Source organism: Halichoeres trimaculatus, unplaced genomic scaffold, assembly GCF_033239565.1.
Source record: "Halichoeres trimaculatus isolate MK-OKI-2021-1 unplaced genomic scaffold, fHalTri1.1 fHalTri1_scaffold_12, whole genome shotgun sequence".
NCBI classification, from domain to species: domain Eukaryota; kingdom Metazoa; phylum Chordata; class Actinopteri; order Labriformes; family Labridae; genus Halichoeres; species Halichoeres trimaculatus.
Window position 1 is genome coordinate 25,976,489 of NW_027437190.1, and position 17,183 is coordinate 25,993,671.

The following is a 17,183-nucleotide window of genomic DNA, read 5'->3' on the forward strand; positions in this document are numbered from 1 at the left end:
TCTTCCACGGGCTTGCCCTTTTTAGGCTGTTCCTCCTTTTTTTTCCGTCTGAAAAGGGGGATAGTATGACAGCTTTTCCTGCTCCTTGTGGATTGGAGCCGGGAGAGAGAAAACTCTGTTACTCACTCCGTCTCCAACTTTGAGAGGAAGTTACCACCTCTTCCCCAGACTCTGTACACACACATACACACACACGCTCAGGCAGGCAGGCAGACACACACGCTCTTCAGGACTTGACCACAGCAACAGGGAATCAACTGAAACAGTCAGGACTGCTTGTAGAGCTGTTTGTTTCAAAATCTGGAGGGAAAGATGGCTGACATTTTCTGTTTGCTTTCAAGTTTCTGTGTGGACTGAAGAGTTTGAAAGAGACCTTTCTCATCATCACAAACCGGTGAGTTTGACAGTTTGTTTTCAAGAGTATGCACTTTACTTTTAAAACTTTTGTGACTTTCACAGTCAAGAGTCAGAGTCAACTTTTTTTTCTTTCAAAGACTGTCCACAGCTTTAAAACTCTGCATTTTGTCTGTGCTAAAATGTTAGTCTACCAGGCTTGTTTGGAGGTGTTTGGGAAAACTTCCATGTGCTATAAAGTTTGAGATCTGGTTCCCATTACAGGAGCTTTAGTAGGTTTTTACATCACATGAAATTAGTTCCTTGTGTGATTGTTTGTATTTTATTAAGCTGTGGTTAAAAGAGACACAAAAGTGAATGAGTTTTGGGGCAAACAACTTGATAAGGCTGTTTCATACATGATGTTTTGTGCTTCTTATAGCTTTCATTATATATCATACAACATTTTAACATGTTTTTAACCTCAGTTCAAGTGCAACACACACATATATCCAAAAAGTGTCGTAGATGTGTGTTTTCAGCACTTATTTTATGAAACACTGCCAAAGAGGAGCTGATGCAGCAGTTACAGCTGATACAGGACAGGAGAGCCACTTTCCTGTGCAGCTGCAGGTCTCTCTGTAACCCTGAGGTGATCAATTAGTCGTCACCTTGCTATATCATCAAAGCAAACATCCTGTCGCTTTTGTATTTTTTGAGTTAAAGTAGATGTGATAATATCAAAGAAATGAGGTGAAGTATAAACAAAGGACTCTACAGTGAAGGATAAAAGTGCCCACATGGTGCATATGGCTCTGTTTGTATTTCAGCTGTTCCCCTTTTTATGCATGAGCTCATTGAAACATTCATGCAGCAGTCAACCATATGCTTCAACTCTAAAATCTCATTGGACATTAGAGGTCAGCACCTCTTATCAGAGAGAAAGGGATGGAGAAGGGAGGCGATGGGTGGAGGCTGGAAAAAGCCCAGGCTGCTCTCAGGGGTCTCCTTTAATTTACACTATCAGAGTGGGCCGGCTAGCACTTCAGCTTTGCCTCCCTCCGGTCAATCAGATAACCTTCTATAGGATGAGTGTGAATGCTTAGTTAAGTAACCCCTTCAAGGCTGCACCAGGAGACTTGACTCCTGTGCGACCTCTTCCTAACCTCTCTATGCCAGCGGTCCTTCCTATTTCCCCCCAAACCCCACCGACTCACTTATCATTCAGGCTGTCTTATCTACCCTGAGGATGGTTGTTAACTCTCCTTATTTACCCAGAGGTCAGAGGTCACACTCTGTTTTGAGCTGCCTGCCTGAACTCCCATGATACCAATCTATTTAGAGTGGAGATACAGAACGTTTCAGAGTGAACAAAGCTGAGATAAGTGAACAGAAAAGAATCCCAGGGTGACATTTACACAGTGAGAAGAAGCAAACACAGCACTATGCATGGAAAGGGGTTAACGGTCCTGATATGGTGACGTTCATCACAATTTCGATTAAGAAAATTCTCATTAAACCTGGAAACCAAGCCTGTGAAGATGCTGTTTTTTGGAATTATTATGCAACTTTTTTCTGTTTAGCTTTGTTGTAGCATGGAATCTTCACCTCATCAACAAAAAATGTATTATTGTCACAATGTAGGTCCTAATAAATTCAAATATAGTAAAATATATCTCATATGAAAGTCCAACAATTTATGTATCCAACCTTTTCAGGGTTAGCTAAGCATTGTTTAAGAATGGTAGCCTAACACTAAATCTATCCAATCAATTGTTACCTTAGCTGACCCATAACTTTATTAGCCCCAGCTTTTAACCAACGACAGTAATGTCTTTGCCATAAAAATTATTTATTACCCTAAAAGAGGGAACAATTTTCAGTCACAAATCAATGGAGGAAAAGTTGATAAACTGCAGTAATTAATATCATGGTGCATATCTAAGCAGTGACATGAAGCAGTTACTGCCGTCCAAATCAGCTGATCTCCTCCAGGCACCCCACCCATGACTGAGGGGTGCATCCAAACAATTGGCTCTTTATATTTCGGCTCATTTTAAAATCTCACAAAACAAAGTATAACTTGTGTCTTGCAAATTTTTCTCCACAAATTCATATTGAAAGTGTTAAATTCAGGATAATTTCCAATCTCATTAACTCAAGGTATAGTAACTTCCGTGATATCTTACAGTGATATCTTACAGTGATCAAGTACAGGGAGTTTGATTTATGACATGTCTCAGATGCCATGTTTTGCAAAGCTCCCATTTACTACTGATGCCTTACAGGGCTCATGACTTATTTCCCTCTAGTAGAAGCTTCACTGGTCAAGGCACTCCCAATGTTTCACTCCCCAGCTCAGGCAGATGTTTGACATGCTAAATCCCATGGGTTGGCCTGAGCATACACTCCTATCTGAGCTACACACAAAGATGTAGCAAGACACACATATATAAGTCAAACAGGCACATAGAAGCATTAAGAAAAAAATGAACTTAAAATGAACATGAATTTTTGGTCTGAGAAGATAAATGTAACATGTTGCCCATATTTGCTCTGACATCTGTGCTTGTTTACACCACGGTTATAGAGCTTTATGGCAGTAGGCTTCAACCAGAGTTGTAGCACTGGCTAGTGATTGGTGGCTGTGCTTGAATCCATGACACCAACTGGTATGGGCATCAACAAGTCATCATCAAATCGATCAGTTGCCCACATACCACTCACTCACTATAGTAAAACATTGATGAACATGAAGTCAGATGAAGATACCATTGACAGTCAATGACTGCTAGTCACTAATGAGGTTAAAGTTTTACGGGCTTCTTGCAAGGCTTTAGAATAGCTGAAAACTTGACCCAGCCATCTTTTGGACAACAACATCTCTGGATCTCTTTAAGCTCAAGCAAAATCACCATGTCCCTGAGCAGTTAGAGTAAATGCTATGGACCCAATCAGGGAAGGGGCAAACACGTGTTTTGTGTCACAGTCTAATCCAAAAGGTCCATGTAATTGATACAGTATGTGCCGTGTGCTGTTGGATGCTTGCCAAGATCGATGAAAAGGGTGAGATCATCGCTCTATTTTTGGGGCACTGGGTTGAGGACAATCCAAAGCCTCTTGCACATTAGATAATCATAGAGGAATGTTGGTATAAATCAATCTGAACCCACAGAAACATACACAGGCAGCAAGTTACTGTCAACACATAGACACATACTGTATACACACAAATAAACCCTGTCAGCAAACCCACACACAGCTGTGGCTTCCTACCGCCATGAGCACAGTTGATTTTAACGATAATGTCAGTTTGAAGATGGCTCATGGGATATCTCTTCTGGATTTACATAGCAAAGCATTCTGACGTTGCCGCACATCAGGAACACATATGGGTGCTATTAACCATTTGCCCTAACCCCCAACTCAGCCCCATATCTCTTTTACCCTCCTATTACCTGCCAGAGCCCACATGATGTGCTTTTCAGTCTTTATGACATGAGGATACACAGGGATTCATCAGGACAGGGGTGGCTGTAACTCTCAGCCAAGCTGGCGCCCGTTGGTGTGCCAAGCCATGCTGAAGTTATGGTTTCAACAAAAAAATGTAGTTATTGAAATAAAAGAAATTTCCAACAAAGACCAACTGGTTTCAATTGGTTTACTTGAGAAAAGGTCTTTGTCCCTAAAGAAAAGCTGTTGCTCATTGAGTCTATGTCAAATAAAGTTCTTGCCCAAAGCCGAATACATAAACTCTTGACAAAACAAATTTTCATTTCAGTTTTATGCCAAACATAAAACCGTATTCAATAAGTACGGACAAGACCAAACCGTTGAATGGAAGACAAATGGAAAAGTTTAACTGCTGCACAAACAGTACACGTTAGGATCTGAATGTAATTCCAAGTTAAGACCCATTCAAGGGGAAGCATATATAAAAGTTAGGCAAGTGCTAACTTTGCATTCAGTGAGGCTGTTTGAGTGGCTGACAGCACTCCTTGGCTCAAACTACTTTTTGCTATTGTCTTCTGGACTTAAAGTCAACATTAATTGTGAGATTGCTTTCTGGTCCATTGAAAATATTGTGAAGTTCCTCTCATGAATCAACAAAACAAAATAGAGTGGGTTAAAGACAGTCATTTCTTTGCTTACACAAGAAATGCAGACTATGGCATGGAGACACATTATTAGAACAGCGGCTGATGCTGCTCATGGGAAATGCAGTCTTTGTCTCATAAAAACACAACAGATGTTGTCCAAAAGGGCCACACGAATCATCACAACATTATATCTCCTTACAGTGCCTTTAACTGATCTGGATCTTTTGATTGTTTCACACTGTCTTATTTGCTGATAAGCTTTTCCCAGTTCTTATGAAAGTAGATGATCCAACCCTTGGTGATTCCTGTCTATCTGTAGGACTTTGTATCCACGTGAAGAGAAACAGCTGCTGCTGAGACTCCAGTGTTGACGTTTGAAACCAAAAACAGTCTCCACTCAAGGGCCTCCATTGCTTTTTCCCCTGCTTTGCATTATTAGCAAAAGCCCAAACGTACCAAACACTTTCTGGGGACAAAGACAGTTTGATATGTTTGAGTGGGACTTGTTTTGATGTTCCCTTTTTGAAGCCTAAGGATGAATTGTCCTCAGCAGGCAGGGCTTTCGTCACTATGTTTTGCAGCTTTGGCTGAGAGGATAAAAAAGTGGAATGAAGAACAGACAAGGACCATATGTGAGGAAAATCTGCTTTAAGTTTCATGGTGCAGACACCTTAGAGTTAAAGCATTTGGCCAAGAATTATTCCAGTAATAAATAGGTTGTGTTGAAGAATCAGACAAGAATGAAAGGGCCACTTACGCCTCTTGAAAGAGACAGTACAAAGATGCATTTTGGGAAAGCTTCTCCTTGTTTTAGTTTCTCCTGCCTGTTAAACTCTCAATGCACTTTACTCCTCATCCTGCCTTTAAGAGCTGTCACTCCAATATGCCTGTTTTTTTCATGGAGAGGCCCTTTCTTCTTAAAAATCCCCATGTGGTAGTTTAAATATTTTAGTCTATCACGTTCCCTGTTACTCTGTATCTCATTGATCCAGCACATAAACACAGTAGAGCCTACCCTAATGGTATGCTAACACTCAGTGACCCTGCTCAACCTCACCTGGTGCTTCACATCTTTGTCCTGATGACAACCACATGCTTGTTCTGTTTCCAAATGCAACAGTTTTCCTCTCGATCCGACAGGATTTGACGAGGGGGCAAGCAGCTCTGGAAAGTTGCACAGATTGACACTGGAGAACTGGGGAGAAATGCACTCTTGTTTTCTCTAAATGTGTCTTTTGCAACATTTATAATTGTCAGGAAAGCTTTCTGTGGCTTCCATAAGAATTTGCCTTCACCCAGAGGACCCCCAAATGCTTTAACAGACAATGTTGGACAATGTTTCTGTTTACTGGGTGGAAAATAATCTGGTCTACCTCTGCTGTTTTGGAGTCGAAGTTCCAATGTATTTTACTTGGAGATCATTTTCTGGCTTGATTGCAGGTGATAAATGACTACAAGAGACATCCAGCGGACACTTTTGTGATATAGTTTCAGATGCTTTGGCAGTTTAAAGGTTTTTGTAGCTACTGAAAGAACTTCTCCGTGAGTTAGTGTTTAATCGAGCCAAGTCAGAGCTTTGATTTGGTATATTTTTGTAAAGGGAACACGCAGAGTTTCAGAATGTGCTCACAAGCTGTGAGTAGTGAATAAATTACCCAGATTGGTTCATTTGATGCTGTGCATCATTAAGCACGGTGACAGTCGTGGAATCAAAGCAGGAGCGATTTAATGAACATAATCAAAAGCAAAGATATTATGTTGGATGCTATAAATTCTATCCACAGCTCCTCTGATGTCTGGAGAGAATGTGTGTGGAGTTGGATTAAAAAACAATGAAATGTGATTAAACTCAAATCTGGCTATTTTCTTTCCGTGAAGGTTCATCCCAAAGCAAAGAAAGACCCTCTGATGTGCCAGAAATTTTTGTGGCTGCACGGAAATTCAAAGTATTAAAAACATTTCTTTCTCTCAGTTGTTCAGTGTGTGTCCTGACAAAAGGGAAATAACACCGACTTGCTCCCTTGTGTAATCTGACCTTTTCATCCACTGTGGGTAAATCAAATGAGGCCTGCATAAAGTCCACTGAAGGGTCAGGGCTGTGATTTCTTCATTGGGGAAGAGTTTTGTGGTTGTATGGTTTTATGAAACAAGCACTGGTTAAGTATCTGGGGTTAGGAGCTTCTATTCTCGGACGTAGTTTCATTTTGGAGGTCTAAATCATCCAGCTGACGTGTTTGTACAGTAGCTTGGACACACAGCCTTTTCTGAGACAATGGATGTGATGCTAAAGGAAGGCAACCTGGATATCATCCATACGGAAATGGACAAACCTTGTGGGAAGCAAGAGAGCCGTTGTGGTTATCTCCAAGTGGATGTCAACAAAAGTAACTCACAACAACATCACTCACAGTTTTTCTCCCACTCAGCCCCTTTAACAAAACCAAAGTAAACAATCCCCAGTCAGAAATAGTCTCTGACCTCTCCTCAGGCCACAACACCACAGCAAAATGTGTTTATGCTGGCATCAGTCTCAGCACAACTTCTGCTGTGACCTTACATCAACAACTCATCACTGGCTGACAGTTTGGGGAGGGAAGAGATTAGCTGGCTGCAACCTTCATCATCTGCTACTTGAACTATGGTCTTTTGATATAACTGGAGATTTAACAGAGAATTCATATCCTGTTGAATATAAATCAGAATGGATTTAATGATTATTTAATAGTCAGAGGTGTGCCAAGGACTCAGGAAGGGGATGTTGGAGTGTCCGAACTCAGGATGTGAGGCCAGGAAAAAACTAAAAGATAAGATAGGAGGGACAAAAATAGCACAAAGATAACGTATACCATGCATAAGATGCCTTTTGAATAATGTTTGGGTCATACAAAAATAAAGCTGTACACATCAATGCAACCAAGATATTAGTATGTAAGGCAGATAGAGGTATTTAATTCTACTTTAACCAGAAGAAGCGTGTGACTGCTTTGCCACCAAAGCATAGTGAAAACAAAGCAAGGAAGGTGAGTCTAGCAGCGCCATTTTTGAACAACTTTTCCCCCTCAGTGGGTCGATACCATGCATTTCAAGAAAATATTGGTGTATGTATCTTGAGTAAGTAAAATAAACCCTGTAACAAGCTAATCTGATTGAAAAGACTGAAATCAGATTAGTCACTTCTTGTCAATTTAAGACACGAACAGTGGATCTATTCCATAGACCGTACAAAACATGGACGTAGTATCCCCGCCACCTGTCTGTTTCTGAAACAGAAAATGAAGCACATCAGCTATCCCGGCTATATTACAAGTGGCAAGGGCTTTGCATACAGCTATAGGGTGCCTGTCAGTCACTGTGCCTCTGATTGGGCAAGCTTGTGATCTTACCCTCTGAACTACCGGGTTAGAAAAATTGTGTGCTGATAGTAAAGTTAGCGATTCAGGCAGGAGACCTTTTTTAAACCAGGTTAATTTCCGCTTTGAAAATAGCATTTTTTGGCTTGGTGTGTATGTGACTTCCAGCAATTACGAAGACAGCCTCTAGTGGGCACTCGAGAAACAGCAGATTTTAGCACTTCCGCATTGTCTCATATTCTTAGACCGGAGGTTGCCGCACAAGTTCGAACACTCTTTCTACTAAGCTGAACTATCATAGTGATGGCCAGAAAGATGGTAAAAACACATGTTACAAGACAGAGCTTCACAATTGCATAGAAATTGCACACCATGGAGTCTTCATTCAAAAAGATAGTTTAAATCTTTTTCATGGACCAGCACCAAAAACTGACTGCATCTTATATCCCAGATATTACAATAGTTCAGTTATGCTGAACTGAGGTTAGAAGAAATACTTGTCAGTAATAAGCACATTATTCAAACGGGATGTGTTCAGCTCAACTGGTTTGTTAAGAAACCAGCTGGACATATGGAATGGAAGCTCGTCTATCAACAGCACAGTGTTTTAAGACTTCCCTCCAGTGAGTAAGGCTGGCATAAGTGTGGGCTTTAAACTTTAAGAGCTTTACCTATTAGACATTCAGGTCTGTGATGTGCCAGTCAACTTCACTTTTGCCTAGTAGGGTTGAGTTTGTAGAATGCTTAGACAGCTTAGACAGGTTTTGACAGTCATGGACTTTATAATTTTAGTGCCCTTTAGTGTGTGTTTTATGTCTTATTACCATTTGTGGCCAAATGAGAAAATCTCACACAAAATGAGCACTCCCTCCAAGTTTGTGTTTTGTAAGCTGCAATTTCATGAAAGTTTGCCACACAATATCACCATATGGTGTCCCTGTTCTTTTCTGCTCTCACTTCTATGGTCGAGTATTTGGTGTGAAGGCTCCAGCTATTAGCACTTCCCAGAATTGGCAGTTTAGAGTGTGAGAGGTGTCAAGCTTTGTTTGTTTGTTGATTCAATTGTTGCCAAAGTGCATGGCTATCTACGTCCTACTCAACATGATGAAATCATTAAATATCTCTTGGAGTTTGGTAATGTTCTGCCAAACTGCTCATTGAGTTTTATTGCCATTGTTAGTGTCAATATTTGTTTTGCCACAAGCCATAATTTGAAGACTGTTGTTGTTATCTCATAGGATAATGTAGCTTTGGTTAGATGAAAACATGGTGGGCCAAAATGACACATCAAATAACCAGGGCATGTCTCCTTTAGGTTTCTGTTCAAGGCTGTAAGAAAGGGGAACATCTGTAAAAGTAAAGCAAATTGGGTCACTTGGAGAAAATGACTGAAAGTTGAGTCATGGGATATTACCTAGCCGTGGAAGAGGAGGTCTGTTAATAATTTCCTCCTTGAGGTAAAACAAAAACACAACAAAACAACAGGGCAAGATAATGAGTGTTTACATAAGCTTTAAACAGGTCTCCAGTCATCATTAACCCTCAGTAACTGGTGCCTGAGTCCTGGTGAAGCTCAGGTTTGCTGCATTCCAGTGTGAAAACAGGCCTGTTACTGTTACCATAGGTGTCCAATCATTAGTTTTGACCTTGGCCTGAAGAGTGACTGTAGTCATACGAGACGCTCGCTTTATTACCCTTGAGACACAAATAAAATATCTCATTGAAAGCCCGTGTTCCTCAGCTCTGCTTGGATAATGATGGATATATTCCATTAGCAGGCAGGGATTAGCCTCAGCAGGAGGGAGGAGATGAACTTGCTCATAATTGAAAAGAAAGGAAGGAAGCTCTGCAGGAAGACAGCGCGTAGGTCCATCCCTGCGGCGCGCAGCAGAAACAAAAGACCCATCGTCTAGCTCCCGTGGGGGACCAAGGGGATGGCCTGGAAAGTGTGTTGTCATGGTGACCACGCTGTCACCATAGTCCCCCAGAGTGCTGTCTCAGTCAGGCACTCTGTAGTGTACATAGGATCTGCCAAGAGTCAGCAAGATCAAAATCTGCCCGGGAAAGCATGGAAGCTCTGCTAAACCAACTGCAGCTGGCAGGGGAGCTTTTTCCTAAACACAGCAACAAGTCAGAGAAGTTCCCAGCACAGCACTTTTCACAGCCTCGGGACCCCCACCTGAGGCTGGCGCTGAAAATCTGACCCCCTAGTTTGAGACCTCTTACTGTGTGCTGTGGCCTGTTGTCAGATTTGTTGAAAGATTCTGGTTTGAAAGTGACTTTACTTACAGAGGAACACACACATTTTGTCAAATTAAGGATGACAAAAAACTTCTGCAATATCTCCACTCTCTGTTCAGACTCCCTTGACAAGCTAGGTGATAGAGGCTAGCTTAAATTTAAACTCTTTCTCATTCATACACGGGAAAAAAAGTAAAATATTTCACTCATGCTGATGACAAAGATGTGGCCAAGGTTACTCCTTTATAATTGTAAACTCTTTTTAAGGAACTTTTTTCAGCAAGTATTGCTCTTAAAAGGCACAAACTAGCAAACTAACATAGCTCGGATTGAAGGAGTGGTATATGTGTGTTTTCAATATTTTGGTGACTGTAGCTCACAGTAGCTTTTTCTAATGCTGTGTCCCAAATCGCTTACTTCTGCTCTTACACTTTCTATTTTGTGTGCATAAGTGTGTTCACACTGACAGAAAAACGCAGCACTTTGATTTCCCAGCTGGTGCACCCTAAACAGAAAGTTGAGTGTGGAGTGGTGGACACTTTCCACACTCAATGGTCACCGTATTGGCTACGTAGAGGAAAGGGTGGGAATGGATCAAATGATGGTTGATGAATGTAATCAATGACAAGCAGAACACCTCTGAAATAACCTGTGAAATGCAATCACATTTCTGTTAAGTGTGAAGCTGCAGTGTTTGATTTAGGACAACACAACCCTATAAGGTTTTGTGCACTGTTTCAGTAAGTGCAGCATGTATGCAGTTACTTACAGAAGTGCGCAATTTGGAATACAGCATAAGAGAAGCCTTGCGTTAATGACAGTAAAAAAACATATATCACTCCTTTGGACAGAGGGTGTGTGTGTGTGATTTCTACAGATTAATAAGTGTGGCTAGCATTAGCTTACTCTAAGAGAAGTCTGGCTATGGTGACAAATCTGTAATTTTTTTACTCTTTTAATCACTTACTGAGTAACTTTCTTACTAAGTTAAAGGCTAAATAAAAATATGGGCCAACTATCTTTGTGGCTTTCCAAGTGAAAAACAAAAACAATATCATTTACTAACAAAGATTAACAACCAAGAGAACAATTCAAAAAAATCTTCTTTTTGCTTTAAAATGTACAAGGTCTGGGCTCTCTTTGAGCCTTTTAAGCTTTCAGTTTGTTTATTCCTTGATACAGAGGTGGACATTGCACTTTTTTTTTTGCAGTGTCTGTGCTCAGTCGAACCACTGAAAACTAAACTGCCTGCCTGTAGTCCCTAGCTAGACCGTGTATCCTGCAGTAGGCCTGTCGTTGTTTGCATTGCAGACGCCTCACTAAGTTTGAATCTAATGTAGCCTGACATCTGTGTGTGTGTGTGTGTGTGTGTGTGTGTGTGTGTGTGTGTGTGTGTGTGTGTGTGTGTTTGCTCTCGTCTGTTTAGCCTGTGGACCAAAGATCACAGCGACAGAGAGACAGAGAGACAGAGAGAGCACCCTGATCATTCAACATCTGATCATCAACTTCTGATTACACCATGAGCTGGAACTAAGAACAAGCTTCAAAGTTTCATTTTGTGGTAAGTCTTGGACTTTATTTTTCTGTTTATTTCTGCTTTTACGGGGAATGTTTGCTGTATTTAAAGTTAATTAGTTGCCTTATTTACATATGGTTCACATATGTGTGGTTATATGCTCGAATTTCTCTGGAAGCTGCATCAACAAATAAGCAAACAACCACTGAAGTATTCAAATCACGATAAAACGAGGGGCTGTGGTTATCAGGTCAATTCAAACCTTAACATGTGGTCTGTGCACATTGAAGACATCCATATGATCTGTGTGTAGTCAAAGTGGCATGTGGTTCTACTTAAAGTGCAAGGCACACAGGTTCAAGTGGGACGGCTGTAGAGTTGGTCATCATTTCTCATGAACAGAGTGTTTTTTTCCACAGCCAGCCACAACACAAAGCACATGTATGCAGGGAACAGTGCTTACATAAGTGTGAAGGCTTAAAAAGCTCCTCCTTTTATTTGACCTGGTCTCGCTTCTGTTGCCATCAACAGTCGTGTGCATAACAACATGATGTCACTAAGCCAGGGAGGTGGAAATTGTTCACAAACTGGCAAAGTGGGAGAGAAAAGCCAGAGTCAGCAGGAAAGGGCAGCAGGGTGGAGAAGCAGGGGGAGGAAATACAGAAAGACCCAGCGGCACAGCACAAACCCAGTTCAGTTTTCCACCCAGGCAAATCCAATAGGAGTTTTTTTTCTTAAAGATATGAAACAGGCAATGGGGAGGTAGCATGGAGGTAAAATAGAGGACTGAACAAGGATAAATGCTGCAAATGAGAAACAGACATGAACTTTTGACAGGTTTTACCTCAAGAAAGACTTCCTTTTTGAAGTCATGACTGTACGCACGTACTGTTCAAAACACAATAGAACTCTTCAGACCAACAGGAAACTCATACGACAGATATGTTAAATGACAGTGACACAATATCCTGAAAAAATATGTCAACAACACTTTTTTCCCCCTCTGTGCTCCCATAATTGATCTGGAAGTCCCATCAGGCAGGAAGGAGTCCTTTGTGGCTGCTTGGAAAATTGACTCCTGACCTCTTGTATAAAGGAGCTGTCATGCTTCAGACAGAACGGCAGAGGCAGAGCGCCATGTGCCAAACGCGTTACAATGATCCCAGATGAAACCGTGCTTAAGGAGGACACAGAGCGGCCTTTGTTTGACACTTGGAGGCCACATCCCACCCACCCAAAGGCGTATGAAGAAGTTCTGTGGTCAGTGGGTTTGAGATCCAGGGAGCACACAGAGAGTTGCTCTGGTGGAGGGAGTCTTTAGGAATTATTTAAAACTTTAAATGCCATTCATGGAATCATTAATCCTCAGCATTGTCTAGGCTTTTCACTGAGTACAAATCACTCTTTACCAGAAAAACTTTAAATTTTGTCCCATAAAAATGTCATAAAAGTTTTCTAACATCTTCCTAAAGTCTAAAATGATGTTTCTCTTGTGTTTAATTTTCAGGTGTGAGGGAAGCTAACATTCATCATGGATGTGAAGAGAAAAGAAATGGACCTTCTAAGCAACAGCATAGCAGCCTATGCACACATCAAAGGTAAGTCACAACATCACAAAGCACAATATCACCATCAAAACTGTGTTAATAAAAAATAACAGCCTTAAAAATTACCTTTTTTGAAGATATCCTTTTCCCCTTACTTCCAGCAAACCCAGAAAGTTTCGGCCTTTACTTTGTGCTCGGTGTGTGTTTCGGCCTGGTGCTAACCCTCTGCCTCCTGGTCATCCGCATCTCCTGCAAACCCCGAACCAACATCCCAGCCCCCTCCACACCTGAGAAAAAACAATTAAAAGACATCAGTGAGGAAGATGAGGAGAGTGAGGATGATGAAGACGACATCGGGGATGATGTAGAGGCACCTTTACCTTTGCCCAGCACGGAAATCCCTGTTGGTAATCATACCAGCCAGATAGACGGGACTCTAAGCGTGAACGTGTTTACATCAGCAGAGGAGCTGGAGAGGGCACAGCGACTGGAGGAGAGAGAAAGAATCATACGTGAGATCTGGAGGAATGGTCAGCCTGATATTCTCGGGACAGGGACGGGGACTATTGGAAGAGTGCACTACTACTAAAAAACACAAGGCTTTACAGGAAACACTGTGAGCTCTTTGGAGGGCAGACAAAGACCTTTGGGTTGGCCAAATGTCACTGAAGCCTGTGAGACTTGAGATTATGTGTTACATACATCAAACATCATGCAAAATGGACAGCAGTGATGTGACAGTGATGTGCCAAAGCATGGCTGTGAAAGAGCCAAGCTATCTGATATTGCACTTCCTATGTAGCAATGTTATTTTTACTGATTACATGAAATTAAACCAAAAGATGTCTTAAAGCCTGACTAATCCATGTGGAGAAGATGCAGTGTGAAAGTGGGAGCGCTTAATGAAAAAATGCACAATTTATCATTGTATGTAACTGAAAAAGACATGTGTAAGGATGATACAGACATGTACAGTATGTTGCAAGGCAGATTGTTTATTCTCCCCAAGACTCACAAGCTTGTGGGGAAAACATAAATCTCATGAAATTTCTCTGAGAAAACACCCTCAGGTTTGCTGTTAAAGGAAATTACATTGTTTTAACATATCTGTTTGTGGGGGTCAGATTACATGTAGCCTACAGTGAAATGTAAAAAAATAATAATTGAATTCGGAGTCTGTAGTTCATCAGTCTATTAAATCTGTGTCTGTGTTTTAAGGATAATTCCACCAAAGGAAATGACAGAATTAAAGTATTAAATTGAAATAATTTGCTCTCGGACTACAGGACTGATTTTTTTCTGTGTACCTTTAGGCCATGGATCAAAGATTTATTAACCAGATAAGAATGGGCCAAGATAATTATATTAATGGAAAGGTCATGCTTCACTATTTGATATCCCAACGTATCCTAGCGAGCTCTTAAAAGGTTAGCTTCCTCAACAAATTTAACGTCTGGAAGAAAGGAACTGCGTAAGCGTTAGTATGGACTTAAATGTGTAAACGTAGCCATGGCAGCTGTCCAAAGACACCAACAGAAGAAGGTGAAGTCTACCCTCACCTGGTGACAAGCTGGAGCCGCAGCGCCTCACAGGTTGGGTTGCAATTTACAACTCTTTGTTATGACGCAGCTAAAATGCCCTCCTCACGATGAGGCTTGACATGTTAAACCGCCACTTATATGCAGACTGCAAAATATCTCCAAAACTAATACAGCTTTAAATATCATTTTATTCTATATTTTAGTTACTTATTTCTGCTCTTATTTTGTTAAACCCTGATGCTGGCTGTCAGTTAGCTTTTTTCCAGTGCAGTATTGTGAATGACCATAACGACTTTCTTGTGGCCGATAAATTTACCGCTGTTGGTTGTGGCATGTGCATTGTAATGCTTTTTATATGCTCTTAAATGTTTTATTGGAAAACTTTATTTTATTTCGTTCACTATTTTTGGCTTTTGGCTCATGCAACAGGATATGGCATGTAAACATAACATGTCCCACTGCCCCTTTACGTAATTATTTCAATCTGTAGCTTGCTTCATAAAAAAAGCCAGTTTCCTTTTTCCTCAGGATACAGAAATGTTTGTCCTATAAGGTTTTATTGTTGCTACTCTCAGCTCTCTTTATTCTAGCCTTGAGCTGCCACCAGTTCATAATCACAGTTTTTAAGTTTGCTTGATTGTATGCTATTCTGATGGCAGTTTCTTTGTGCAGGAATGGCCACAAAAAGAGGACACTCACTTGATGGTAGGCTATACCCACACACACATACATAATAGCTGCTGTCAGACTCCCTGTAATATGGTTGTAGAGGGAGTCTGTTAATGTCTCTGCACTGCCGCTCAGGCTGTGGTTTAACACTCAAAGGGAGTGAAGCGATCAGAGTTTAGACTGCCAATATCAACTCTAATAAATCTGTTCCACGTGAGTTGACTGAGTGAAATATTATTTGGCCGCTAATTAGGATTTGCAGAACGTTGATGAATGGCCCACACTTAGTGATTGTTTGTGCTGGATATTAATACATCAAGCTTTTGTGGTGTGGTGATTAAGGAGATCTGAACGTATGAATACTTGGCAAATCAGTAAAGGCATACCAAAAGAAAAAGCACCAGTACTCTGTAACTAGACCTAGAGCCATCCTACATCCTTGAGGCCTGTGTAGCATTTCTTGGTCTTGACAGGGAGGCAGACTTCTTCCAGAACTTCCAGCAGTCGTCTTTGCAAGAAAAACTGACTTGAAGGAGCATAGAGGCTTCAGGCTGATTTTAGAAGGAACTTACACTGAAATCTCTTCCGTTGAGGTCTTGAAAATGCCTCATGTAGTCAGAACGTTTTAAAAATCAGTGGAGTTGATGGTGTGGACAATTTGAAGTAGCTTCAAGTTTATATTTCACTTAACGCCATGTGAAAAGTGTTTACCTAAATGTGTTCGACAAGACAGGGAAATCAGCATTTCGAATAATTCTTCCTTCATCTCACAGGATGTAATCAAGATATATGCAACAAATTTAGCCTTTGGTGATTACATGTTTGTGGAAGAATGAAGCGATAAATTAAGTGAACATCAGCACCGAGGGAATCCAATTAAGGAAAGCAATGAATCTGAACCACAACACAGTGTGGGAAACATTTCTATATAGAAGAACACTGATCTGATTGTCTTTTGTGGTCATTTCACCAAACACAGAAACAAGACTTGAAAGCAAATAGCTTTTCAGCTTATGTAACCTCTGTTTTAAATATTTCGACTTATCCTGAACTGTTATTAACAAATTGGAAAGTTTTTTAGACTAACATTACACTATAATAGTTCCAAGGTTATAAATAGAAGTTTTGATCTGCCCTTTGGACCCCTTCAGCTCATATTTAAATAGCTTTTGAAATATGTGGTAGATTTATTGCCATTTCCCATGAGGTCATGCATAATTTTTTTCTCTGCAACTGCCCAGCTCTGTCCCTTAACAGAGGCAGACTGTTCTTTGTCAGTTCAGCTCCTTTTTCTCAATTTCTAAATTTAACCCAGGCTGGATTTTTTTGTGTTTGACCTCTGAGCTACCAACTGCTTTGGTTTTCAACACCAGTGCTGCACTGACTGCACTGTGCTCTGTCATTTTGTCCAGGACTTACAGTTCTCTTTTTTCTTCCTAGAGTCACGTTTCAATTTGAGTTGTTTATCATGATTTATAAAAGTGTCCCAAGAGTAACAGGCCCTGTCGTCACTGATGTTATTGAGTGCTAAAGAAGTGGAAAAAGTTAAATCTTTGCTTTTACAGAAAGCACCTTCATTTTTCACATCTTTCAAAAGTCTGCAATCTCTGCATATGAATTGCACCTATTTGTTTGTTTAGTTTCATTTATCTCACCTCCCCAAAGTGAAGTGTTCTCTTAATGACTATTATTCAACACAGTTTTTAAAAATAGTACGTTCCCATGGTAGTTTCAGAAGCACCCGGTCCCTGATGAGCTCCAGATGTCTTCCAGATGTGCTCTACAGCGGGCAACACTAGCAGGCTTTGACAGGAACACACCACTACTACTACAACCACCAGCACCGTTTGGAGCCAAATCTATACTCTGATGACGACCAAATATGG

General features: G+C 40.8%; 1 protein-coding gene and 2 long non-coding RNA genes across 3 annotated transcripts in view; 2 read left to right on the forward strand and 1 right to left on the reverse strand.

Annotated features, from left to right (window-relative positions):
- LOC141800344 (uncharacterized) overlaps window positions 1-14,740 on the reverse strand; it is a 28,187-nt gene extending 13,447 nt beyond the window's left edge. Inside the window, exons 1-3 of the long non-coding RNA XR_012599329.1 lie at window positions 14,647-14,740; window positions 13,468-13,574; window positions 13,214-13,374 (exon numbers count right to left, since the gene is read on the reverse strand). This is a non-coding gene — a long non-coding RNA (uncharacterized LOC141800344). The remainder of the gene's footprint in view (window positions 1-13,213; window positions 13,375-13,467; window positions 13,575-14,646) is intronic.
- Window positions 106-14,360, forward strand: eva1ba (eva-1 homolog Ba (C. elegans)). Its single transcript, XM_074682801.1, has 4 exons — window positions 106-394; window positions 11,451-11,585; window positions 13,048-13,138; window positions 13,249-14,360. Exons 3-4 carry the CDS (start codon window positions 13,072-13,074, stop codon window positions 13,674-13,676), a joined length of 495 nt encoding a protein of 164 aa, XP_074538902.1. The 5' UTR covers window positions 106-394; window positions 11,451-11,585; window positions 13,048-13,071; the 3' UTR covers window positions 13,677-14,360.
- LOC141800345 (uncharacterized) lies at window positions 14,521-17,125 on the forward strand. Its single transcript, XR_012599330.1, has 3 exons — window positions 14,521-14,679; window positions 15,301-15,333; window positions 17,027-17,125. It is a non-coding gene; the product is annotated as an uncharacterized LOC141800345 (long non-coding RNA).
- The last annotated feature ends 58 nt before the right edge of the window (window positions 17,126-17,183 follow it).